The sequence below is a fragment of the Augochlora pura genome, chromosome 3 (genome assembly GCF_028453695.1).
Source record: "Augochlora pura isolate Apur16 chromosome 3, APUR_v2.2.1, whole genome shotgun sequence".
Lineage (NCBI taxonomy): Eukaryota > Metazoa > Arthropoda > Insecta > Hymenoptera > Halictidae > Augochlora > Augochlora pura.
This window is the reverse complement of record NC_135774.1, coordinates 10,792,390-10,820,288: the sequence shown is the minus strand read 5'-3', so window position 1 is coordinate 10,820,288 and position 27,899 is coordinate 10,792,390. Positions and strand designations below refer to the sequence as shown.

Genomic DNA, 27,899 nt, shown 5'->3' with positions numbered 1-27,899 from the left:
AATCTCTGAAAATCGATCATCTGCTTCTATTTGATGAACCTGGTCTCTGTAACTCGCGAATTTGCCACGGTCTAGTTGCAGAAGAAATTGCCGGCGGGAATACCGGCAAATGAAGCCGCTTATTTTTCGATTAGCATGTTCTTTCGGTGGCCTGCGTCAGCCATCGAGCGATTAAGTCAAATATTTGTTCATTAATGCGGCCGTTACTTAATCCTCTGAATTATATTACTATTTACGTTTAATAATAAGTTTTTACCTCGTATAAAGTTTTATATTTTTTACAATTTTTAAGGTAATTTATTTCTCAGTTCTGTATTCTTTAGATTCTCTTGCGTGAGAACTGTTTGTTCCTTACAAACAGTAAATTAGATTACGTAAATTAGATTATCGAGCAAGCATATTTATATGTTGCGAAAAGTTCGATTATGCCAGGAATATCTAAAAAATAATGAATTTATATTTATTTTAATAGTGGTAGTATGATATTTGAAATTTCTTACGATTCACAAAATTACTGCCTCAGTAATTGATAGTATATTTAAAAGTTGCATTCTATTTAGTTCGCAAAAATTCCTATCATCATTAAGTCTACCTTGAACTAATTATTAGCATATATTGCTCTATAAAAATGACAAGACCGAATTTATTTACATTTTTCACTATTTCATCCATAAAATAAACCTTTCTAACTTGAACAATTTTAAAATAAAAAATAAGAAATCTGGTATCATTCCTGATCGAAATTGATAAAAAAAGGCTCGCGTTAATATTAACTTTGCAGCATGCACCTTCCACTAAAATTTCATTGGATCCAATCTTTGATGGAACCCGTAAGAAAACCAAATCACAATTTCCTTTGTTAGAATTGAAATGAAACGGTAAATTAATGTACGACAATATAAAACTGTTGGTACATTCGTTAAGCGAGCGAACGCGAACTCCGATGTGCCTGTCGTCGTTTAGGGGACAAAGGCGGAATCTCTTCCGAACGAGCCGGCCGGATAAAAATAATTAGCCGGATAAATGCGAGGTGTCTGGTAAGATGAGCGGCGATACCCGATTTTATTCTCGATGCCGCGTGACGGCTTTGCCCCCCCCGCGCCATTTTCGCTTCTTTGCTGATCCCATCGGCCAAATGTTTTTGCTTTGATGTCGGAAGATGAACGGGCCTCCTTCTAATTTCCACTGTCTGCATTCTTAACAGCTGCACGCACGACGCTTCGATACGGCTGGCGGGAGTCCCGCGGTTTAATTAGTATCGCGTTTATGCGTGTCGCCTGCGCCCTTTCAAGTCCCTCTCTCGGCCAGGCCAGGGACGATTTCGGATCTTATCGATGCCGGCTCGTTCTCTTTTTTTCTCACTCCCTCTCTCCCCCTCTCGTTCTGTGGTAGAACGATTAAAGGTAATCTCGCGCGATCAACAGGAAAAAAGAGGCAGATATCGCTTATTTTCTGAGCAGGATCGATGGTTCATTATACGGCGGTGAAATTAGAAAATAATCGTGGCCGGGCGTATTTTTCGTTTTAAAGGACTTTCATCATTTTTACGACATCATCGTTCCCGCGACACGCTGAAACGCAATTACGTTTTCTCATTAATCCTGCGCGCGGTGTTTTTCTCCTCTGTTCTCGTTGTTCGGCACGATTCGTTTCTACGATTCCGAGCGTGTAATATTCGTCGAGCAGCGTGACCGGGGCCACTTCGGAGATTGCTGCGCGAATGATTAAAATGTTTATTAAATCACCGGATTAGGCAACGACGGGCCCAATTTTTCCAATTGACCGCCGCGGGTTCCCCGGCAGATGCTTGTAACGCGTCAGCCTGTTACAGCGGTTTACGTTACAAAATACTTAAGCAAATTAATTCCTCCGCAGGCCGTTGACCAGAATTCTCCTTAACCCTTTGGCTCGCGAGCTAACACGCACAAGAATTCCGCGGAGCGCAAATCGGTTTTCGGAATGGTCATTCATGCGCGCGAGGAAACCCGGCGCTTTGTTTAAATAAGTTCGACGTTCACGCCGGTAATTGCTTTCGGCGTGAACATTAACGACCGGTCGTAAAATGCTCGCTAGTCGAAGAATACGAATTTTTATTTTTCAATACTTTCATCAATATATTTATGAAAGCTCGAGCGTTCTTGAAAAATCGAGCAGCTGTTTTTGGACTTTAAATGAAATTATACTTTGAAAATTTATCCTGCGTCGACTGGAAAAACTGTTCCAACAATCAAAACTCTACCAAATATAACAATATATTTTTTTGCAATATTATAAACATCGAAGTATGTTTAAAAGATGATTAAACAGATCGAGAGACATTCGCAATTTTCGCTGACACTCCTCGAAACGCCTCAATGTTCTTAAACCTGTCTAAATAATTAACACTACATGGTTTTAAAAAGAACTAGATGCATTAATTTCTGAAAGTAATATAACATTTATTCAAATTTTTAACGAGTGTTATCGCAATATTTTCCGCAAGCGGTCACATCTGTCGAATGAATAATTCATAAATGTATCCTCGCGATCGGAATGGTCGTAAATTAAAAAATTAGTAGCCTAGCGTTAAATGCTCGTAAAGTTCCATAGAATAATTCTATCCAAGACTAATTACCATATCTTTCGCGATAGGAGCAGAAATAATTCCCAAGGCTGAAAAGCCTCTTCTCGTTACGGTGGAAGAGTTATTAACAGTTAACAGACCTTTCTATCAGTTAACCCTTTGCACTCGAAGCCATTCTAACTGTAAACCTGGAATAATTTCTCTGGCTTATAGCATTTCCATTTTATATAACAAAGTGCGTTTTATGCATACGTAATTGATTCTTGCGATTCATAGTAATTGATTCTTGCGATTCATAGTAATTGTACCACTTGTATGAATTTTTTAAATCCAAGATTTATTAGTGCAAAGATTATTTTGGAATACGATAGAAAAAGGGTGATGCTTCAGAGTTACCGTTTGAGAGTAAAGGGTTAAGTTGCAGAATTTTTTGGCGCGCTACGGAGATAGTACCGTAGACGGCGTGTGAAAGGGGCGCCGGTAAACACGAATTATTCGTGGTTCCACGTCACCGGACGCGCGGAGACAAATGATATTCCCGCCATTATGGAATTACCGGGCGGCGGAGCACGCAGCGATCTCAACTATTAGATCGGTCCTCAGAGAGTTTTGGTCGATTCGCAGATTACGAGTCCCCGGGATGCAAGACTGACATGGCGGAGGGTTCGGCCGAGGAGGAACAGAGCAGTACCGCTGCGCCCGCTTCCCCGCCAGCTGATCTTCGCACTCTGAACACCCGATTGTCGCCGCCTTATCACCACCAGCCCCATCTCCAACCTCGTCTTCAACATCTGCAGCATCCCAACATGTTGGCGACCGCCGTACCGCCCCGGCACAGCCTCAGCATGCTGTCTCATCAGGTGAAAATGGAAGCCGAGTTGGACGCTCCCTGCGACGTGCCATTGAATCTCAAGAGCGAGGTAAGTCCATGAATCTCTATCATCTATTGACCCTGATCGATTTTCGATTCGTTCTAATCGAACCGGGAACAGTCGCATCCTTGACCGAAATGTCGATTCATCGACCGATTAATTATTTCGGCGTACCCACTGTCGTCCGGGAGACTGCGGATCTTCGTGCGGCTTTCGTGGCTTCTGCCGATTTTTATATCTATTCGAATTTAATGTCCAATAATATATTTCAGCTGAAAGTTAAATCTATAATCTAACAATATTTTTAATATTCTTTTTATGATGTTTCGGACGGTTTGACAAAGACATCTTTGATTCGAATTTTTATGAAATGATGTATGAAAATTAGGATTTTAATAATCGTGTTTTTTACATGGTGCGTTTTATAGATCGTTGCTCTAAAAAAGGAATTTACGAAGATTTTTATCTTTCCATCTTATTTCTTTTTTATCGTTATGTCACTTTGATAACGAAGGATCGATTATTCTCTAGAAATTAGGTATCATTGAGGATTTTATACTGATGAATATCGACGAATTTCTATGTCGGTCGACTACGTAAGAACATCGAATATTTGCATTCGACTCTGATAACCTTTTCGTAAAATTTATTTCATTTTGTTTCGAATTAAAAAGATCCGCAATCTACTGAAACAGTGGTTTATGAAAAATATTTAAAATCAGTTGTAATCAACTGTTCAAAAGTGAACACTTCACTTTTATGTTATTCATTAACCACTCCATCTGTTAACACGTCGAGCGCCGCGTCACCCAATTATGGGTGACATTAATTTCTGACCAATCTTGAATATTCATTTTAATAATATAATAAATTATAATTCTAAATATTAACTTTCTAGTTTCGCTTTAACTAATTAAATTATTTCAACTATGCGTGGATTTTAGTGGTCGATTGTCGGCGCTCGATGTATTAATTATTCACGTCATCTAAAATATCTCTATTAAGACCGTGCATCTAAATGACAGCAGACAAATCCGTCGTACAATATCCTGATTATTTCGCGGATGTTTTCTTGACATATTTGAGTGGCCTGGAGACTGTGTAAGAAGCTCTCTCCGTCGTCCATGATACGCTTCGAAACGGGGCAGGGGCCTAAGATGATAACCAAATTATGCGCGGAGGATCCCCAGCGGGCGCGCGGGTCGCCCCAGATGATTAATAAGAAAGCCCATCGCTCACGACGATCGTCATACTCGTTACTAACGGTTTTGTGTGTCAATGACAGCCAATTGTCTGGTTAAGTAGCTGCCGCCGCCGCGTCCCAACCTAAATCGGCCAATGGTCTCTCTGACCTGTATACGATTAACGTACAAAACAAAGCGTGTCGAACGACTTCCATGTTGGACGGATGGGGTCAATGTACAGGCCATTCTTTCTTCGAGGATTGCACAACATGCTCGCGTGAATCTTCCTTTGATTGTGTTATGCTGACAGAGAAAGCACGATGTATTCTTGGCGAGAAAAATTACTGTCCGTAGAAATGGTCGAATTCTTTGGGGAATTTAGGTCTTGTGCATTTGTCACTGTCAGATTTATTGTGTAACATAGTGGATCATTGTGCAACACAGAAATTTTTTTTTTAAATAAAAATTAGGTAAAAATATATTGATTTTAATTTTGATAAGTTGGAAGTAGCATAATCAAGTTAAATTCGTCTTATATTCTTACAATATATTCTAGCCAGTAATTTTTGCTATAAGTGTATAAAATTCACAGTTTATTCATAATGTTCTACATTACAGAATATTGTAATACAATATTATAAAAGTAATCTGAGTGAAGCAACGAGTAAGATAAGATATCCTGCTTAGTGCCAAATGGGTACTGTTTTGTAAAATAATTTGTTTCTCGAATTAGGTGTTCTCATACTGTCAGAAATAATGAATTGTCTACTGTCAACGAATTCTGTCAATTAAAAAACCTAATATGAATGAATTTTCAATTCTTAAAATTTTGAACAATTTGATTGTGCAACAGTAACATTTCTGCATTTCTAATTTGTCAAGTAAATATAATTCATGCAAGCGTAACTAATGTTAATGAAAATAATTTTTGTGAAAATAAAATGAGCGAAAATAATTTTGTGAAAATAAAATGAGCGAAAATAATTTTGTGAAAATAAAATGAGTGAAACTAAAATATAGTTTTTCGTAAATACATGTCTCTGACTGAGCTGATTGTATCTTTCACATAGCCCAACGAGGATTCGCTCGCATTCGGTTCATTAATAGACACAACGAGGTACAATTGTCCGTTGTCACGAATTTATGAACGAAACTAAATCACGTGTCCCGCCGTTAGAAATCACGCGATATCTAAATCGTCTCTTTTCGTTCGGTTGCACAGTATATCCCGTATTTTTACACCTGTCGACGGCGATGGCGGCGGCGGCGGCGGGCTGTCGCGAGCACACCTGAGAGCAGCGCCGAACTAATAGACCAAGATAGAAGAGAAACACGGGTTTCTCATTTGGGATTTTCATCAGGTTTCGCAATTCGCCGGTCGCGGTGGTTGCATAATCGAACACGATTTACCGGGAAAATTCAGCGCGCCGTAAATCAACGGGATTGTATACGGTCGCTTTCTACGACTGGTGTATATCAGTTGCTCCGGCGAGGTGAAAAAGAGACAAAGGCGTTATCGGCGGGTACACGTAAGTGGCCGTTGTGCCAATCTAATCACCATACTTGGCGCATACATGTCCGTTCGAGCATTAAACGCGCACGGAACGCTGTTAGGTTATTAACAGAAACCGCCCGAAAAGGCTGCTCCCGTTAGTCGATCTCGGCCCGTGGGAAAATCGGGAATACTTACCGATAGAATGTCAAAGTTTGCTGCGGGTACGCGTCGCGACCGTGCGACACTCGCCTAAGGCCGGGTCCATACTCGTCCTTCGGTCGAAACGAACGATCGCGTTTCCTCTATTGGAAATATTATGCTTTCATCTTTCGATTTTTTTCAACTCTTATATTACACTCTTTCGAACAGAACTGAAGGCGCATCGCTTAACATAATTTCGCAACTATACTCATTCGAGACTTACTATATTCATGAGAGATTTACTGTATTCATCAGAAACTCACTATACTCATTAGAGTTTTATTATATTAATTCACGACACTGCGATTATTTTATTTTTTATTTTAACTCTGTATCAAGTTATCCTAGATCTCTGTATTTTTTGTTTTCTTTGTAATTCTATACCTAATCTCGATTTTCTCAGATGTATTTCCTTTACTATAGAATATGAATCACATCATTATTTCTACCATACCTGTTGTGTCATTTAGACGGTCTCTAGAATTTAAATCATACTATTAATTATCGTAGCTGATCCAATGCAAAGTTGTACACGATCTACAACTACTAATATAAATAAATTGATAAATATGAATACTTATTATAAATTACTAGTCGAGTGAATTTGTTTCGTTCGAGTATCCCGTTTTCGAGCAACGATTATTTCGTCGCGTGCTATTCTCCGAACACAATAAAAGACAGTGGTGCTGTATAAAGTCGATCCGCTCGTGATTGACGAACAGAAACAGCACCAAACATCGAACGCGGCAAACTTCGCTCGTCAATGTTCCGCTCGCCTGAATAAATCGCCGGGATTTGGCGGTAGGTGTGTTTCGACGGTGACCGGTTCGGTGATCAACGTGTTAACGTCGCCGTGGCCGATTCCTCATGTGCGGATCCGGCATAAACGGTTAGCGGGGAAAGACTTCCGCGTTCCAGCAGCGGAGTAAAGTCTAATCACGGTTCGCAGCCAGCCACCCCCACCACCGACAACACCGCCGCCGCCGTCGAACCGAGCATTTATTAATCCGTAATCTGTATCAGAAAGATCAACGTGTCAGCTCGCCTTTGATCTCTCTTTTCGCCGGGACGATCTTATTTATCGCGTATAATAATTGTTTATTACGATCGACGCCGGCTGGGAAAGCGGACCAGTTTACACGCGTCGTTACAGATTTCGTTTTTGTCCCGCGCCGCGCTCAGCGCCGCCGTAGGAGCGACGCTCAGTTGCGTGTAACGCGCTGAATTAATATTTATGGCAGCCACGCCGGGCCGGGAATCTTTCACTCAGATCGTAAACGCGGAATTATCTGACCGTTTGTCGGTGATCTAAGCGCGACATGCTTGCTCTGCTTCTCGGACGGTCGCGTGACCGCCGCATGAATTTTGTAAAAAAAAAAAAAGAAACATTCTCTCCGACGCTTCTCGCGCAATCGTAATCGTATCCACAGTAATTTCAACTCGGAAATGTCGACTGTTTTGTTTCGTCACCGGCTTCGAAGCTATGATTTTCCACTTCCGTTCTACGGTAATCATGATCTTCTGACTAGGAATGGATCAAGATGCGACTGAATCTGTTATTTCAACTGGTATCGGACGTGTAATGGTGACTCGCGATCTTCCGATATGCGAACTGTGGGGGAAATTAATTGTACGGTGGACAAGATTATCGGAAAGTATTTTTCTTTGGTTGGACTTGGGTGAACGTGATAGATTGTTCTAAATAGATCGCTGATTTTTTATTACATTTTTTAATGTAACACGTTTTTCTGCAGTTTTATTCAATATCACCGACTGTATGCAGATCCACAATCTATGTAAATATAATCCTACAATGTATATAAAAATAAACTCGGTAGTGAATATGTTTCGAAGGTGATTGCATTGAATTCTTGACTCTTTTGCTTCGCAAATAAAACATCTTCGTTATAGAGAAACAAACTGTACAAAAATTAAGATAAGAAATTATAAATCAGCATCTGAAATATTACAGTAAGTTAGAGTATTGAAAGAGGTCATAATAAAAACTACAAAATCCAAATTGATTAGATCATTGCACTGTCTTCACTGTTAAAAGTGTAAGAAAAGAAATAATGAAAAATTATCAACGAAAGGCGAAGTAACATCTGCAAAATACCTGAACGTGTACAACAGACCTCTTATGCAGTATATGATAAAAATACTGCGGATTTGTCGCATTTATACCAAAAGAGAGATGATACCAATTTCAACAAATTAAAATTATCAGAGAAAGAATGAAACATCTACCTGCCTCCAATCATCCACGATCGATACAAGACATTTTAACTTCGCACAGATATCCACGACCTAACCCAAATAATATTCCAAAAAATGCATCTCCAAATAATACTAAATTTTCATTCATCGTCCTAACTCAGCCGAAGAAACGCGCCGGCGATAATCCCAGGCATCAGACGCATCCATTACTAAAAAAAAAATACAGACAAAGAACGGGAGGGTTCCGGACATTGTTCCATGGCTTCGATCACGCGCAGTATCACTTCCAGCGGTTGATAATAAAATACGGTAGCAATTCTATAAATTCATTTGAAGTTGGCGAACGGGCGCGCCATAAAAATATCGCGCGTTAAGGGGTTAATGGTCTTGGTGACCAGCCGGCCGAGCGGGTTTGCGTCCATCGAATTCCCCGCGGATAATAACGTTCTATAACGAAACCGATAGAGTGTCCAAGGGGACGCGTAATGTCTCCTAAATTCTAATCGGCGCGGCGCGCGCCCCGCGTGTGCTCGCGGGGGTCATTAAAGTTCGACGAAGGCACTTTTACGCGGCCGATGTTGATTCGCGCGTCGCGGTGGACGAAAAAAAGGGCGACGAAACCAGTGATGGAGAAAGAGAGAAAGAGAATGGCAGAGAGGTAGTGACAGAGAGAGAGAGAGAGAGAGAGAGAGAAAGAGAGAAATAGTGACAGAGAAGAGAGTGAGAGAAAGACAGTGACGGTGAGATAGTAACAGAGAGATAGAGCGTCAGAGTGAGAGAAACGGAGTGAGAGGGAGGAAAGAAACGGACAATTGGTGGTTTGAACAATGCGCAACAATGATGCCAATTAGCCGACAAAAGGGAGTAATAGTGTACTGGAAGAGGAGCGATGCGGCAGCCTCCGAGACTAGAGTCTCGAAAACAGCAGTCTCATCCGTTAGTCCGGTGTCCCTGTCCATCCATTACACTATTATCCCCTCAGCAAACACAGGATCCATCCTGGAGTCCACGCATGGACTTAATGCCCGGTCCCCTGGCCGAGTCTGAGGAGGGAGCCATGCAATTTACGCGCAAAAGAACTAGGATGTATCGTGCCGGTTGCAAAAAAGGAATGCCGCTGCTTAACAGGGGTACAGCATACATAATAATGTCTGGCCCCTCGCGTTTCCCGAGGCTGGTGAAATATGAAGAGCCTCGGCGAGAAATTGTGATCGCCAAAGCAACCAGCGCGATCTCCTTGTTTATCCGTATTAACATGTCAAAGCTGCTTACACTCCTTTTCCCCAGGTTCCACTCCTTTCTTCCATTTTTTCCACGTCGCTCTCTCGATGTTTCTCTCCCCCCCCTCTCTCTCTCTTCTCTCTCTCTTTTCTCTCTCTTTTTTCTCTTTCTTTTTCTCTTGGTCGTTTGAGATTTAAAGGTTCGGAAAATCATGCATCGTTTACAGCTGCTTCGCCTGTGGCTGCGAGTCACGGTCACAAGGATGCAGTGTTGCAACGAAGAGTTTGTTGCAACTTAGACGGCTGCTTTTCTGTCATCTCATCCCGTTTCAGCTTCGATAGCCGGTTACTGGGCACAACTAACTTTACATTCGTCGTGTGAGACATTAAATGCTTTTGTTCAAAAGTATGCAGAATAATGGAATAGAAAAATTTAGGAATAAATGTTATGATAATTGTGGCTTCAGTAATTTACTTCCTACTATTCTATTGTCCTTAGACGTAATTCTTCGGTAAGATAGAAATTTTCTAGACACAATTACAACCAATTTAATAGTGTAGAATTTGCATTATAGCAAAAAAGTTATGCGGATCACTCAACTGTTTTGGTACATTTTTAGAAATTAAATATGAGGCGTTACAACAATTACGATTTTATGGCGATTCTACGTAAGTTCTGTATAATTGTTATATTACTGTTCAATAATTCTTAATATTATTCTGAAACTGGCATTCGTAAATTAATTCTAGAATTCTAAATTTTAAACTCGTTATAAACGAAGCTTTTGATTCATTTTCTCAAGATTTAATATATCTTGATCTTATCTGAAATAACAATTGTTCCAACCTAAGAAAATTTAATTTTGTGAAAACCATTATTGAAAAGAAAAACGAAGATCCTCTTAGCTAGTAATCGCTGTATTCATTTTAGAAAATTTTACCATCAGAGAAATCTGTTTAAGAGTAATCGTACCCCGTGACTCTAATGAAAATTTATCGATGTCCGCTTCGGAATCTCGCAGGATCTTATTGTTTCTAATTTCAATTCTTCGCGAAGCCTCTGGAACCTCTCAGAAACAACTGGATGGGATCGCTGGTTTAGTCACGATCGACCTCGCGTATGTTGGAAGAACCTTGAAGGACTGCCTCTCTTTGTATTCTCTTACTTATTAGCGTTACTGAATATCCATTATTCTTCGCGCGAAGAAGATATTCCGCAATTAAAAGGAACGGCTAATGGCATTGAGGGGGGATCGTTAAGAATGCACCACTCGATGGTCTGATAATTTATGTTCATTCGATGGAAGTTCGAACAATTAGAATCCTGCGTTGGCAAACTTCTTTCACACCGAATTCACAGATTCATCCACGTCGGCTTGAAAATCTGACATTGATATTCAATCAAGAACTATAGTCCTTTCTTGAAAAACTGGTACACAATCTTCTTCCTCGTTTACGGCGATTACACTGTCGATCGGTTATTACACAGCCGTCGTTCCAATCATTTTCCTCTCTGTCCAGTTATGTTCTATAATTCGTAACGACTAGATTCAAGTTTTTGTTACTATATACTTGAACGGTCGATTAGCATAATCTGTGAATCAAGGTGATGTATCTTGGAAATATTATAACAAGAAATCGCTTTGGTTACGGTTAGCAATAAAGTTATACAAAGTAGTGTTCATTTTTAATTCTAGTTGTATCAAGTGGTCACAAAATTTGTAACCTATTTCAATAATAGCGACAATAGTAATTTGCTCATTAGTCGATGCTATCGTACTTTTCTCTTTATTTTATCTACTCTAATTTGTTTTACTTCATCGAAACTCCAGGAAATCGTTCTCTCACATATTTAGCAATTTTTCATACAACACGTTGCACAATTTTCAATACCTAAATATTTCTGCACAATGAAGACGATTAAGGAAGTTCTATTGTAATAATAACGTCATTATGTTACCAATAAAATTATAAATGACGTAGCAGTGCAGGCCGAGGCAGTTGTGAAAGAACTCTTAGCGCGAGGGGTTAACATCCTCAAGAAAGATGGATAGAACGACGATAATTAATTGATGCTGGATAGTGACACCTCCAACAAGAAGCCATCAGCATTGCTGCACGGGCACACGATCCAAAATCTTGGCCCGCTGGCGTGTGCAACAATCGCAGTAATTGTGAAATTCGATTGAAACCCGATTGCCTCGGTGAAATGAGCCATCGTGGGTAATGAGATCCGAGCGCGAGAAGCCGTCGCCGTCGGTTGCTGCACCGGCTCCCCTCGTTTGCCTTCAATCACATTCTTGACAGATGCATTTACGGCGCGGGGTCCGGTGGCCGTCAACGTGGAATGCGCCTTAAGGCCCCGATCGAGCTGCACCTACATAGTATCGATCGTTGCGCCAAGAAATTCGCGCCGCGGTCGAAAATCTTTGCGCTGATACGTCGCGATAAAAGACGCTTCCTTCCCCTCTCTCTCCCTCTCTCTCTTACTTTCTCTCTCTCTCTAGAGAATCTCTTTCCTTCTTTCATTGCACTCTCTCTCCTTTTCTCTTTCTCATTATATTACACTGTTATGAACATGGTAGCCACGTGATTAATTGTCAGGTGTCATACCAGGTCAAAATGTCCCACATATTATTTTTTTTAAAAGGTAATATTGAGAGCTGGGCATTGCTCAGATTTCTTTGGAACAAATACCTATTGAAGATAATTATTATAAAGAATTTCTTTTAGTCGAAAATTTTATTCGAATTTTTCTCGAAGAAGTATGTCAATGAAAACATAAAAAGCACTTCATATCTTATCATTTTTACTCGAATCAATTATTTATCGCATGAATTCCTGTACGAATAAATTTTTACCAGATAAAATTTTATTGGACTAAATTTTGCTCTAGATAAAATTCTATTCAATTAAATATTTATTCGATAACGTCGAGTAAAATTTTATTTTTGTGATGTTGACGGTGATATTGACGCGAGAAGAATGAAATTAAAAATTAATTGTAATACAGTTGCAAATCAGATATTGAGTATTAACAACAAAAACAGTATTCTAGAGTCTTTAAATAATATTCTCAAATTTTTTGATCTCAGAAATATTGATAATTTTTTTATTAACATTTATTTTAAAACTGAACTCTCCTTTTTTTCCGCAAATCCTTTTCTACATTTTTTCCTCTATTGTATTATCTTTCTCTAGTTCCACCGTGTATCGTTTTCTCTCCCCCTTTTCCTCCTTTTTGTCGCAGATTTCTCGCGAATCTCTATCCCTCCCCTCTCCCGGTCGCGAATCACCGACGGATCTCTCGTGGAGGATCGCTGAAGGATCCGCGCGGCGATGCGATCGTGACGATGCATCCGCGCTGTGTTTAACGGATTCTGATTCGCAGATATCGGCTGCTCCGCGCCGATTGGCGCAGTCCTTAACACTGTCAGAAGCACTCGATGCATTTTTAGTATCGTACCGACGGCGTATTTAGTTTGAGCCGCGCGCGAGGTCGATGGCTGGTAGACGAGTGGCTGCCGGGGAATCGGATCGCGCGCGGCTCTGCAATTTCGCTGCCTATACCCCGGCAGTTTATACAGACAGGAATTGTTTAGCTCGGCTCCTGTGCGAGCGACGAACGAGGCACCGCGATTGGATCCGAAGTATTCGTGTCGCGGTGGCTCGATGCGTCTCCTCGTCGAGGAGATCGGCATTGTTACCGAAAGGCGATATGGAAAATGAAGATGAGGGAAACTGTGCATTCCGGTTATTTTCGGATCTTTGTGCGGACTGTGCTGTGTGCCAGCTATTTTTGGACCATCCGCGCTGCCGTTGCCCGTCGCGGAATGAACATTGCGCTGCTAATTAACTGTTCTGACCAGCCATACTACTGATCTTTATTTATTTATTTGGCGATTGAGACGCGATTGCGACTTGTATGTTCTATCAGCTTTTCGATTATCAGAATATTTGATGTGAAAATTATTTTGAAACGTGATGTAAGAATGTTTAATGAAGCTACAGGATGCATATGGTTAAAATGAAAAATGCTCCCTGTTAGTAGGCTTCCTGTAAAAACATTCAATACTTGGGAGAATTGACAGGTAAAATTTAGAAAAAGGTACAGTTGGAACCTCGGAGAATTCAGAGCAGAAACTCTAAAAGATTCAAAGCAGAAACTTCGAAAAATCCAAAGGAAAAACTTCAAATAATCCAGAGGAAAAACTTCAAAGAATCCAAAGACAGAACTCGTCAAAATTGTTTTCGAAATTGCGACAGCTTTTCAAAAACCGTACCTTAACCGTATCATATAAAAATTCTACAATGTTGTAAAAGACTTGCAGCATCGCTCGTGATTATCCGGCGACTTTCATTGGCAGGAATGCAGAAAGATCCGTAGCCCGTTAATGACAGTGTCCGCGGACGGGCACAACATCCAGCAGCCATAATAGGAAGACACTATGCTCCTTCCGACTGGTGATTGCTGTAATCGACGTCAGCGCCGCGATTCACCAATTGGTAGAACAGAACGCCACTCGTCTTTCGTATGCACCGGTATCGAGCGCCTATTATATTCCGCCGCGTATTCTCTACCTGGCAACCCTAATCGTCCGAGACTAATCGGAAATCAATCTCGTTCCCGCCGTAACCATTCAAACTCGAAAATTCATAAAACATTTCGGCGCCGATAGGGGCCGGGAGAGGGGCGGAGAGGGAGGGAGGGAGAGACCGAGGCGCGCCGCTTTATGGAACGGAAAATCTCCGATTTTATGACGCGCGATCATACTTGCCACTCGCGAAAGGTTTACTCAGCTAATAGAAAAAGGAAAAAACGAGGAAACGCGGGAGTGAGAACGAAGGAGAGAGGCGGAGTGAGAGAAAGAGAGAGAGAGAGAGAGAGAGAGAGAGAGAGATAGGGGGAGAGAGAAGGAAGAGCAGGACGGTCGACAAACGCCGTCCGTGAAAGCAAGGCAGGCAGAACGACGTCGACGAAAACCTACAATAAAAAAGGTGCGGATCGGGAGATAGAGAGAGGGAGAGAGAGTGAGAGAGTGAGAGAGGTAGAGAGAGAGTGAGGGAAAGCGGGCGGCGGGAGGCGAGGAAGACAAAGAGGGTGAGAATAGAGTGAAAGAGCGATAGATGAACGTCGGCGGGGAGGAAGAAGGGTGATATCCCGTCGGCCGACGGCTCGTCTATTTCTCCCGCTTGCTATTCCCGGAGTGATGGAATGTTTATCAATAGATTAATCTCGGAGATCGGCGTGCGGCTCCGCACAATCGCTCGAGCGGACTCCTCGATTGCGATTAAACATAAAAGTATTATTTCAATCTGGCCCCTCCGCCACGTTCGCCGTACATTCAGACTCGGTCCCGGCGTATGTACGTATAGATAGAGACCCGGTCGTACACACACATGCACACACACACGGACACATATGGCCGCACATGTACCGCACGGGCGTGTGTGTAGCCGTATATGTCCGTCCTGTCCGTGGCGGCGTGGGCGCGCTTATATACGCGTACATGTGCATACATCCTCGCGGATAGATCGGGCATTTTTCCATTAGATTGGAACTTGATTAAATTGAAAATCTGTCAATTTAGGAAAAAGCATCCGACAGCTTATATTGACGGTGGACATTATACGCCAGTGGCCAGGCAACGAGGCAGAACTCGTTGGCCTGACAACTCGCGCAGATAAAAACCCCCGTCGTCGCGGGAGGACCGACCGCGGACACTGCCGCCGCCGCCGCCACTGCCACTGCCACTGCCACTGCCACTGCCATTGCCACTGCCACAACCACCACCATTACCACCACCACCATCATCAACTACGTCGCCGACGCCACCGACGCGACGCCGACACAGCGGCCCACGGGCCGGTTCGCTTCCCGGATTTTTCGCCTTCCTTTTTGCACCCTTGTAAAATTAATTGCCGACGCTCTTTGAGGGCCACGTTCCCGTCGCGGAACGGACCCGACCGACACCAACCGTCCACGGAAATTCCACTGGCCGCGGCTGTCACTAACGCTCGATCTCCGGACCGTCTCAGCCGGTCATAGAGCACCATGAAACTTTTCATGCTTGTCGCTATTCGATCAACGATTAACCGGTTTTAGAGCATTATTTGGCGCGGAGTTGATGGGTTTATGGTGAAAATAAGAAGGTGGAATGCGAATCAGAAGATTTTAGGAAAATTACATGTTATTGTCATTTTATTGAAATTATTAGAACAGAAAATAATATTTGATATTGATAGAGAAACTTTTTAGTTTGATTTCAGGATGATCTTAATGGTTATTTCTGGAGGAAAGTGCATTTTAATTATTGTAGATGTTATAGATATATTAGAGATATTATAGATTATTATTATTATACCATTTTCTAATATTTTATTATATCATGTGAACTATATTGAAGTAAAGTATCTATATTAATTACTTATGGATATATAAATATCATTTGATTATTCGTTTCGAAGGCAGCCATTTTCTTGCACAATCTTCTTCGAGATAAATATTTGTAACAAATATTGAGCTAACAAGCACATGGAATTACTAAACTTCTATTCCAAGGTAACTCAGTTACTTTATCAAAACTCTAAATCACCAATGTACCGTTCTATGGAAAAAATTAAATCATAGCTAGGTACGAGGTTAAGCAGATCGCATAATTCGTCCGACGATACTTTTTTCGCCGCGGAGCGTACAGTTGTGCATAAAGGATCGAAGAAGAAAAATATTGACCGTGTTGCTGGTATCATTAATTAACTAAATAATAAGCCACATCCAATTCATCCGGTTACCACGAAAAAGTAAAATATTTGCATTGTTACCACTGGTATCAATTAATTACAAATTTTTAATATTTAACGCTCCCGAAGACACGTTTAATTATCGGAGTGGACAAAATAACCGAGGTCAATAGAAAATGAAACTGACTTCCCGTCGCGACAACTCAGCTTCGATTCGATTTTTAACAAGATTATTCCTCGATTATTCCTCGAGTCACTTTTTTTTCTTCGCCTTAATTCGAGTTTAATTCAAGTCGAGATCGGAATGTCTGCGAAAGTATTTCGCAAAGATAAATCACGTGTAATATACTCGTCAAGATCTCGTATATTTCATTAGACGAAATTGCCCGCCGATATATTTTCTACCATTTATGCTGATTACACGCGTCGCAGTCGCCGCGGACATAATTCGGTATAATCAGTCGGCCATGGGGCCCTGTGGTCGCTAATGCACCAGCCAGTCTCACTTAACTACAGATCGTTTCTTAACGAGATTCTAAGAATCCACTCGGAAAATGGTTATTAGAACCATGAGCCTCCTCGAATAGGTCGGTGCTGTGCAGCGGTGATCAATTACGCGATCATCGTGAGAATCTCGATTCCGAAGAATCCCTGAACTACTTTTTCCGATATTACACGCATCATCGAGCGATGTCTACTTAATTCTCTGTGTCCAAATTCCACATATTACATAATAAATTAAACGTAAAGAGATTGGTGTCATCAAGTATACTGCACGCATTTATAACTAATTCAGGGAATAATAATAATTCGATAGTAAAACACGCGAGAGTAACAAAAGTACTGTTTCAGCTTGTTCAATTAATTAATTGTCTAAAGCAGACAATTTTTATTTTACGTAATAGTACACAGCGGCTCGTTAACATCAGTTTATCTCTTCACAAATCAATTGGTACATTTCATTGAATCTCTGTAGATCTTCATGCGATTACGTAAGCAGAAAAGATCTGAGAAGACAATTTATCTTATTGGTTATTTTGCTATGTCCGTGTACGTCCAACATTAAAACCTGGATCAATGACTCATTAGTAACATACTTTAACATAATTATTTAAAAATTCACGCACTTCTCTATTAATTAATCATGTTTCAGAATGAACTTATTTACACTTACTAATTTCTAAATATACAATATTCACCGACCAAGCAAATAAAATCCAAGTGGACCATTCCTCCGTGTCCAGTCATCGAATAAAAGATCCAGATAGCAACAATTCTCGAAAACGATGTGAGTCGTGAACGGAAATACAAGGGGATCGCTGGTTAATCCAGGAAGCATTGAATCGAGGGCAATGAGACGCGAAAGGAGCGAACCGGAGCGCGAGTAGATACAGGAAAAAAGAAAGAAAGAAAGAATGAAAGAAAGAAAGAAAGAAAGAAGGAAAGAAAGAAAGAGGAGTGGTAAATTAATGAAATGAATGAAGGTAAAATGATGGAACGCGGCATAAAGAAGTAAATACGGCATGCAGGGTCCGGGGGTTCAGCGAAATAATCAGCGGGGCATTATTAAACCTAGGCCGCATCAAGCCGTTATTAAACTGCGCCGGTAAGTAATCTGGTTTGTTTATCCGTTTGAGTTCACTAATCCAGTTAGAGTGAAACCTTGTCGCAGTGGTATCACGTTATACGGGGACTTTGTCTGTAACGAGAGTCTGGTCTTTTTTTCCGCGTCGCGCGGCGGTTCCTCTTTTTCCAAGCCGGCGCGGCGGCAGCGGTGCCACCGAAGTGTTCTTGATATCAGCGTCTTCTATCGCCGCGGCCCGTTTGCCTTTGTTTATTCTAATGCCGAGCGAGAAAAGAAGCTCGTCCGGGGCAGGGCTTAGCCGGTCCGGGGAGCCGAGATAATTCGACGATTAGGCGGAACATAAGCCGGATAACATTATCTCGACTGATTTAAAACAGTATCTCGCGAGGAGTAACGCTAAGCACCGCGGGAAACGTGATTGCGATTCGCTTGGCCGTATATGGCGCCATTGTCCGAACCAGTTCGATGGTCGCCGCGCAATCGAGAACGTATTACGCTCACGATAAGGCGTCGCGATTGCGGCAGATATATTTAATTGAAAATGCGGCCTGCCCTAACGATAATGCCGCGCGCAGGATTCCGCACGGTGGCGCGCGGCCGTTATTAAATAATTTAAATGCCGCGATTATATCGCGGACCCGGCCCTGCTCTCCTTCCTTTTGATAATCTCGACCATTCAATTTTTTTACGATTCCCCCCCTCCCGACTTTTTCATTCTTATACCGATACCTCGTCCAACCGTGAATCATGCGACTGGGTCAGCCCATAGGATTCAACGGCGGGACGCTGCGATTCCTGCTATCGTTGCAAATTTACCGAAAATCTAATGGAGTTTTTAGTTTTTAAATGATTTGCGGTATGCATCCGACTTGTAAAATCTTTCAGCATTTTGTACGAATTTCTGCGAGTCTACATGATTTTTTGATATATGATATATGACCGTAGTGTATGACGTAATATGACGTGTTATAATGTAATATATGATTAAGTAGTTTTATACGAGCTTTTACAATACCAGACAAATTTATGCGTTTACGTATAATTTTGTGCAAGCATGAGAAACGACAGTTTTATTTAGCTCAACAGAATAATGTATAATAATATTGGATTTTTAAAATATTGATAGAACTTTATGTCAGTTTATAAAATTCTCCGTTTTTACATTTAATAGAACTTTGTACATTTCTATATAATTTTATGGAAGCATTAGCAATTTTATTCAATTTTATATAATCCACCAGAATTAGCACCAGTTACCGACCACCTTGTACACTGCAGATCCAAATAGATCGAGCGTCGCTGGTCGAGTGTTAATAAGCATGGTTCGCATTAATTCTTGTCAGAATTCACAACGAAATCTTTGTGAAACCGGACACGAGAGTCCGACAGAAGCGCGCAGACTTCGTCCAGTGGACCGGATCCGGCAAGTCGGCGGCAGCCAATCAGAATAATCATAATCAAGAAATGATTCTAGCGATCCAGATTACCCTTAAGCCGGGGTCCCCGGAGTCGGCCGCCGGGCCGTCGTCGGTTTAATACGGTCTCGTTACGCCAAGCAGAAAAGTTGGGGAGTTTTACGTTTCTTGGTGGTTAAATTTCCGTGTCCTTGCCGCGGTCGCCGTTTCTCCGGGCTTGATTAAAGACAATCGTGAAACAGGAAGAGCCGCGGATAAGTCACGGGGTCGCAATCGCACACCGGGACCGGAGCCTTTTAAAGTAGGAAACTCCCCGGAAACTAGCGGCCGCACGGCACCGAGAACTCTCCGGTGCGGTGCCAAATAACAATGTTGAATCTCATAAACAAGGAGACAAGACAAATACCCGGCTGGACGGTGGTCCAAGGGCGCGGAGTGGACAGAGTCCGTTCCACCCAGCCACCCAGCCACGGGGGATGGGAGATTCTGCTGGTAATTTCACGGTGTCTTGCATCCCTGAGCCACCCTCTCTCCGGCACTCTCCCCCTTTCGCAGCACAGCTCGCCGTCCAAAGCCGCGCGATACGTTCGCCATATTCGTGCGCCCAGTCCCACATTATGATCGACGTTCGCCGCATTAATCGAATACGATCTGGACGCTTGCGACGCGTTGCTCGAATGCCTGCCTCCTTTCACGGGCATCTACCTCTCAATTTTCCGTTCGATACCCTACAACGCCGCACCACCGGCAATTTCCTCCGACGGGATTCCGTTTGACCGTGGCTATCTTCGCCGACCGGTAATTGATAAAACTGTTCTTCTTGCCCCGTCTCATTTGAATTCCTCCGCATGCTTCCGGATGGATTCGACGATGTAATATGTATTTACAGGGCGCGCCGGACGGATGCGTGTCCTCGCCAAATTTCGGTGCCCGCGGTCTCTCCACCATTTTATTTCAGCTGATTTATTCGGTTTTACACGAGCGCTCGGGTGGCTCGACGAATTTTCGACTCGGTGGTCCGCGACGATATGTTGTACTATTTTGGTGTAATGTTTCTTCTTAGATCCTTTAAGCTAGATGTTTAATGCGATACGTTGAATTTCAGGGAATTTTGTAGACATTTGGTTGGCTTTGTAGCGTTTAGTTTAATTTTTTAAGATCTTATGCAAGTTTAAGTCAGTTTATACGCTTTTATAGAAATTTATACGATTTTGTACGATTTCATGCAATTTTAATCGATTTTATAAAACTTTTTTATACAATTTTAGAATTTTACACGAATTCGTATAATTTCATATAATTTTGTGTAACTCTTCACAACATTTTTTAATGTTTGACAATTTTATACAACTTTCATAGATCCTGTAATTATTAATACTAATTATTCTATTTATTTAATATCTTGTTTACTCGCTAGATTACTAATCACAACGAGCAATAGACAAATTATAATTCATAATAAGCAATAGACAAAATAAACTGCAGAAAATATTCACACATTTTCGGCCGAATTAACCCCACATCATTAGCCAAGCAAACATCGAAAGGGCATCATTTTAGCAGCGAGGTCATTGAAATCAAAGATAAAATCTGGTACATGGCAACACCGTTTTAGCCTACAGTAAACGCCCCGAACGCATGACTCACAGCAGCACAGTCGTTTAAAGGGTAGCTGGGTTGTTCGTCGCTAATCAGTGATATGCCGAATCGAACGCGTTTGCGTGTGGTCCCGGAGCAACACACGATGTCTTGGTGGTGCTCGCCGTAGACGCAGCGATGTCTGGAAGGGTCATCGGGATTTGCGCGAATGGCCGACGACTTAATTGATCGAGGGCCATAAGCGAATTAGGGATGACCAATGTTCCACGTGCGGAGCTCAGGAATACCGGACCGGGGGAAGACGCCGAGTTAATTCAATTCGAGGAAGGCTGAAGGGGTTTCGGGACGTCTCTCGCGAGACGTAAATTTGCGTACGGCCTGGTGGCGGCCCTTGCGAGAGCTGCGCCCCACCACCGCCGCCCCTGAGGACGGGTGGACACTCGGGGAAATTGCGTCGTTGACTCCGACCATTCTTTCGTCCCGACAGCCGATACGCGGTTTTTTCGTTGCGGTTCTCGAGCGGGTCGCGAGCTGTCGGGGAGAGAGAGAGAGAGAGAGAGAGAGAGTCGTAAATCAAATTACACGTTGAATGAGATTAGATTTCTGTTTGGCCACGTTCGAGCCCGGGGTCCCGTGGATCCGACGAGGGTAAGGACTGCGCTGCGGTGTGGCCGTAGACCTTTCTCCGTCTCCTCTCGTCCTCGTCATAGCTCCCTGCCAGCCTCTCTACGGCGGGGCACGATGTTGCTACCGCTACTGCTGCTGGCCCGTGATAGTGGTAGTGGCAACGGGCGGCGGCGTTGGCGGTGGTGGTGGTGGTGCACTACGAGGTCCAACATTAGTTAACGATTAATCAAGGCGCTTGTAGCTCAACATATATCATTAAACTAGTTAGCGAAGTAGGGTCGGCCAAGTGTGCTGACCACTGGCTACCACCACCCACCACCCTTCAAGCTGACCAACCCCCTTGACCGAGCCCCCATCTTGTTTCCGCGGCCGATCCAACCCTCTGGCGACGTGCTCACGTACCGAACGGAACTCTTAGAGACTCCGAGTTCAACCTCGTCCCTGATGTTTAGCCCGTTTATACTGGCTGCCAATTGCTCGTTAAACCTCGGCAACGAGCGCGAGTTTCCACGGAGTTTCGGAGCCCGATGCCGACTACGATCGTTCCGCGATCCTTCTCCATCCGGCGATCGCATCCCTACGCCCGCGGTTACTTTTTCGTTTCTTAGCGTTAGCCGCCAGCCGTGGGCTAATCAGCTGTTCGTGGCCGAAACTTTCTTTTCAATTTCGTTCGCATCGAATCGTGAACTAGTCGATGTTTGTTTTATCACTGTGATGTTATTAGATAAAAGATCGTAAACTAGGTGTCAGTCGGGTGAGGATTCTACTCAATATTAGTCTCCTAATTTTATAAAAAAGTATATCGTTTTGCCTTGACTGAATGAATTATAAAATGAGTTGGATTTAGTCTAAAGCATAGTATGCTGGCAAAAGAATGAGTGTTTTGGAATTGTCGAACTATTTAGCTCTCGACGGATAATGTCACTATAAATCGATGTTACGCGTTACCTATTATTTTCCCATTTGTTACTAGTCAACATTCATTTGTTCTTTTTACATTCCGCAGTAATAATCTAGTAGGAATAGAAATTGTCTAAGCGTTTGGTCACTGCGGAATGCGACGCGCCGAGTTTAGAGGTTACAACGAACGCATGTAATTATCAAGAGGAAGTTAGCAAAGCTGCGCCATATGTTGAGGTCATTCGCAAGGATTCACGGTGGATGTAGAATACGATGTTTATTAGAACGCAAACGCAAAGATACGTTGAAAAGAAGGATAGTTTTCTGCAAGAGTTTGTAAACTGGGCGATGGAAATATTTTCGGGATCACGGCGCGATCCGATTGGATCCGGTCCCGTCGTCGTCTGACCTTCCCCCACGTCCCGCACACCGATCTCTCTCGGGTTGCAGCCGCCCCCGCACTCTGCCGTCCCCCCGTCTCTTCTAGTTTTAACCATCGGGAGACGGCCGCACAGCCTTCTGCGCGCCCGCGGGCGCCCCTTATAAATCCTGCAGGACTCCTGCAGGCACTAATGTACGACTGTTTGCGGGTATAACTTGGCCCCGACACGAAGGATAGGGGATGGTGTTTCCAGTACATGCTAAGCCGGGGCTAAAGGCTCGCTAGACCGAGCCATTCCTCACTGCCCTACAGACTTACACCTCGCCCCTCCCCCCACGGTGCTTGTCTTTGCTTCTTATCCCTAAGCAAATGTGGTCACCGCGAGGAGCAGGGCGCTGGGATTTATTGATGGATTTACGACCTTGATGTTTAGATCTTCGAGGAAGACGAATGGAATCTTGAAATCGCGAGCGTCATTCGCGTTTAATCTTCGTCCGGCCGAGGTAGGGATACTCTACAACGGGCGGGCCCGGGGGTGCGACGAGACCTGTTTGTTCCACGGGATTGACGTCACGCGCCGCTACCATGCCGCCCACGAACCCGCGAGGACACTCGCAATTAATAGTAATTGCGTGCCGGTGACTACGGGCTTTTTCGCGCGGCCGAATTCAATCGCGTTTTCTTACCGGTTTATTGGAACTGATGGTCTCTTAATTGCCGGACGGGATCGAGATCAACGGCGGAGTCGGGGCGGGATTTACTGCTGCGAGGTGGTTCCTATGAATGTAATTGTTCGTGCGAGATCCTAGAATCTTGTAAAAGGATCGGCGTTGAATTCTGTGCAAGACTTTCTATGGTATTTTATGGTAAATTTTGTAAGTGATTTTATACGTAATGGTGCGTTCAATTTTGTAAGAGGTACATATAATTTAATCGTTCGCACAGTTTTATACTAATCGCGTTATGGAATTTTATACCGTTCTGTAGCTCGTACTATACATACAAAAGTTTAGAAGAGAATGTTTCCTCAATTTTCTAGAAGTCGTTTCATACAATTTTATAGATGGTATATCATACAATTTTATAGAAAGTGTTTCATACAGTTTCGTGTAACTTTGCACAAAGAAATTTATACACTGTCACACGATTTCGTACAAGTTATTTTCGGAGAACTTTTGGAACGAGTTTTTCCAATTTTCTAGCAAAACGAAGTACAGAACAACGCGTACATTATCGCAGGACAATAACATTTCTCGTGTAATATTCGCCGAATGAATCCTCTAATCAAACAAGCAGATATTTTGCATTCAATGTTCACGTTTCCAATTGAATTTTCAGAAAATAACCAACGCAGATGGAGCTATATAAACATCGTCAATCTACCGATGACGATCGGACGCGTCATTTTGCAACAAATTCGAGAGATATTGAGGTGACAAATTTCTTTCGTAGATTCGAAATAAATATCGGTATATTAATAGAAAGGGTAGATGAAAATTCCAATGAAATTGTGAACGAACGAAACGCGTTGCGATCGCACGAAGATTCTGAAATGATTTTCGAAATTCGGAAGGGCGGACACGTTGAACGGATGGGTTGGTTAGTAAGTATGGAAAATCGTCGTTCCAAGGGAATAATTTCGTGTAGAGCAAGCCTAATGACGCTGTAGGTGGTGCCGCCTTCAGATTATCGACATTTCGAGATGAAGCAGAAGCCCGAAGGGACTGGACACATTAATACCGTCGCAGGGAATCACTTGGCGAAGTTATTTGACCACCACTGTTCATCCTGGGAGATGGTATTAAATCCCTCCTCCGTTCTGCCGCCATCCTCCGGACCTACATTCAGTGGTTCGGACAGACTTGTACCAAGGGCCAGAGCTAGCTAGGCACCAGTGTCCGGCGGTGTCGTCGGCAAACGTTTGCTCGACAAACAAACTCAACTCCCGGTCCCGGCTTCACCATTGCGCGACTCTGTTTTACTATATAAATGAGATGGTCACCCTAAGTACGGGGTTGAAAGGGATGATACTGTACGTGTGTGCCCGGTACCACCCACCCGTTTTCCACCTTGACGACCGCAAGCGCCGATCCTTCATCTCTGCTCTTCAACCCACCCCACCCTCCTGGCTCCTAGGGTGGAAACTGACCGGTAAGAAATTGGTCCGTTGATTGCAAACTACCCCCGGATAGCTGCTCCACGGCGCAGCCGATCGAGGAAATCGTTTAAATATTGTTACCGCCTCCTTGAAATTTTCCGACCACCCCATTTGTTATCTAGACCACAAGTCTGATTTAGAAAATTAATCCGAACGTTGAGAAATTATACCATCGACTTTAAGAATTAATTTTATTTACAAGTTATAGTTGTCTATCACCAACAGAATAAAAATATTGAAACATGTATCTTTATTAAATATCATCCCCTAAATTTTCATTTCAACGCTGAAACTCTTGACTACTCTGACATCATTCTAAATGCTTAATTAATTCAGGTTATATAATATAATAATATAAAAATACGTGTGTTGCTCAAGTGTAATATAGAATACAAATTTGTATTAAAAAATATTCCTCCGTGTAAAATATGATAGCCGGAAAGTATGCCCTAAGGGGATAATTAACTGGCACGCCAAAAGCTCAGAGAAATTAGACTGACACGTAAATGACTTTACATATTTTCGCCGCCAGTACAAACAGTACAATGTTCACAAAAGAGAGCCGCGCGTTCTTCTTTTCCCAATTTAATAAAGCAGCGTCGATATTAAAACTCATTGATTAAAATAAAATCCATTAATTCATTAAAAAGTCACGGGCGAAGGCGCGCCAAAGGAAAAATCGATCTTCGCAATCCATTAATTAGCATGTAAATTCAGGACTTGAAAAATTCATTTGCGTGGTACGAACCGAACAGAAAACACATAACTGTTGTACGATGTAACGTTGACATAATTGTTGTACGATATGTACTTCTTTGCTTGGCGACCGTGCGAAATTAACACTCCGACAAAAGGACATTTCCGAGAAGTTAATCTACCGATCACTGCGCCTTGAAACTTCAATTTCCATAATGACAGTATTAGAATGGTTGCGTTGTTAGCCTCGTTTATGTCCAAGGTGACGATAAAATTATTTTCACCGTGTCGGACAGACTCTCGATTATGTTTTAAATTTTGGCAATTAGGTTTTCCTCGGACAAAAATAATCATTGCAAAAAATATTTGTGACTACTTAAAATATTATAAATTGTGACTTCCGGGCCAAAATTCATTTTTCAGACAATTGTATAAACTATCTTCTTGTAAACCTAAATTAATAGGAAACTTTTGATATTAATTTCCAGCGTCGGTAAAATTTTAAAGAAAGGTTCCTTAGGAACAGAAATCGTCTGTGGCGCAAAATTTCCAAAATAAATGTCAATTAATTTTTCTGCAACCCAGAACAATTAACTTAACTTATTTAGATTAATTATATTTTTAAAGTAATTTTGCAAATATATCTTAAATTAATTACGTTTTTAAAGCAAATTGTAAAATTTTAACCCTATTGTATCCCGGACATTCTGGTTGGTTTAGGGTGGATGACTATTAACAGTCGCACTGTTTCCGGAATGAATTTTCGATAGAAAGTCACCGTAGGTTCTTTCGTCCAAGAATAACATAATCCTGGAGCCGGGACTCGGAAGCTACTTCGTATTAATGTTTGCCCCGATATCTGTAAACAGGCATTTACCTGTATCTCGGCGCGGAGGTGTAACTATCGGTTCGGTGAGCTCTGCCGTGGGTTTGAATGTTAGCCGGCCACAGGGATTAGGAAGTTCCTTCGGCCGGGTCGCCGTGCACACTGTTTGCGCTTCCCTATCGATATATCGCGGAAGGAAAAGAGAAATTCGTGGCTCGCTGGTTACCAATCCGTGTTGATTCGAATATTTCGCCGAGGAATTGCTCGAGGACCCTGGACAATCGAAACTTGGCTTCAATACATCTTCGAATTACAGTGTTATCTCTAGTAATTGCTTATTCTGCTTATTTAATATATTCGCTTCCTCCGATTATTTAATGTCGCTGTGCAATCTCAAACTTTGCTTGCGGAATCTGCACGATCGAAATCTGCAATTGAGGGGAAGCTTGTTTCGTTTGCTTAGATCCGGAGGAGCGTTTTTGGGGAAGATGCTGTTTAGTTTGTAAATAGCAGTTGGTTAGAAAAATATCATACACAATGGAAAATTTAAAATTTTCCTCATTATTGAAGACAGGTTTGGTCTGAGAACTTTTACAAATTTAAATATTTTTGAAAAGATTACTAAATTTTTTTCGCGTCTTATTCTAACACAGAATCAAAGCTTAGAGCTTCTTCTTTACAATGACTTTTTAACATTTGTTATTAGATTCGTTTTTAGCCGGTTTTTAAAATGAAAAATGTACCATCGACTTTACAGAAAAGTAAGACACTTTTACACGTCAGTTTTGTCTCTTCATTTTAATTAATAAAGTAGCTAAAAAAAATGGTGAGTTAAATTTTAAGGTGTCATTATAAAGGGCAAGATTCGATCTTCAAATTCATGGTAAAATTATTTGGAAGAAAATTGTCCAATGTTTCAAGCGATGTGATAATTTATGTAATATCGAGATACGTTTAACCTCTTTCGCTAATATTTTGTACTTTACTCAATTATATTATTAGTTATTAAAGTACAATATACTATGAAAAGAATATATATAACTAATACTATACATAGCTATACCAAAAATAATATATATAACTAATACTACACATAGCTATACCAAAAAGTATATATTAAGAAAAATGGTAATTTACTTACAAAAAATTTTATTCGCGTAAAATCGAGGCGTGCCTAAAATGTTAACAGCACCTTGATAAAATCCGCCTAAAATCTTG

The 27,899-nt window shown here is 42.0% G+C and overlaps 1 protein-coding gene across 4 annotated transcripts in view; it reads left to right on the top strand.

Moving 5' to 3' along the window:
• Positions 1-27,899, top strand: part of Pdm3 (POU-domain protein pdm3) — a 300,629-nt gene that overhangs the window by 24,206 nt on the left and 248,524 nt on the right. For all 4 annotated transcript variants that reach the window (XM_078176857.1, XM_078176856.1, XM_078176855.1 and 1 more), the window contains exon 2: positions 3,188-3,483. In XM_078176857.1, coding sequence (XP_078032983.1) covers positions 3,217-3,483 — 267 coding nt within the window. In that variant the 5' untranslated portion in view covers positions 3,188-3,216. The remainder of the gene's footprint in view (positions 1-3,187; positions 3,484-27,899) is intronic.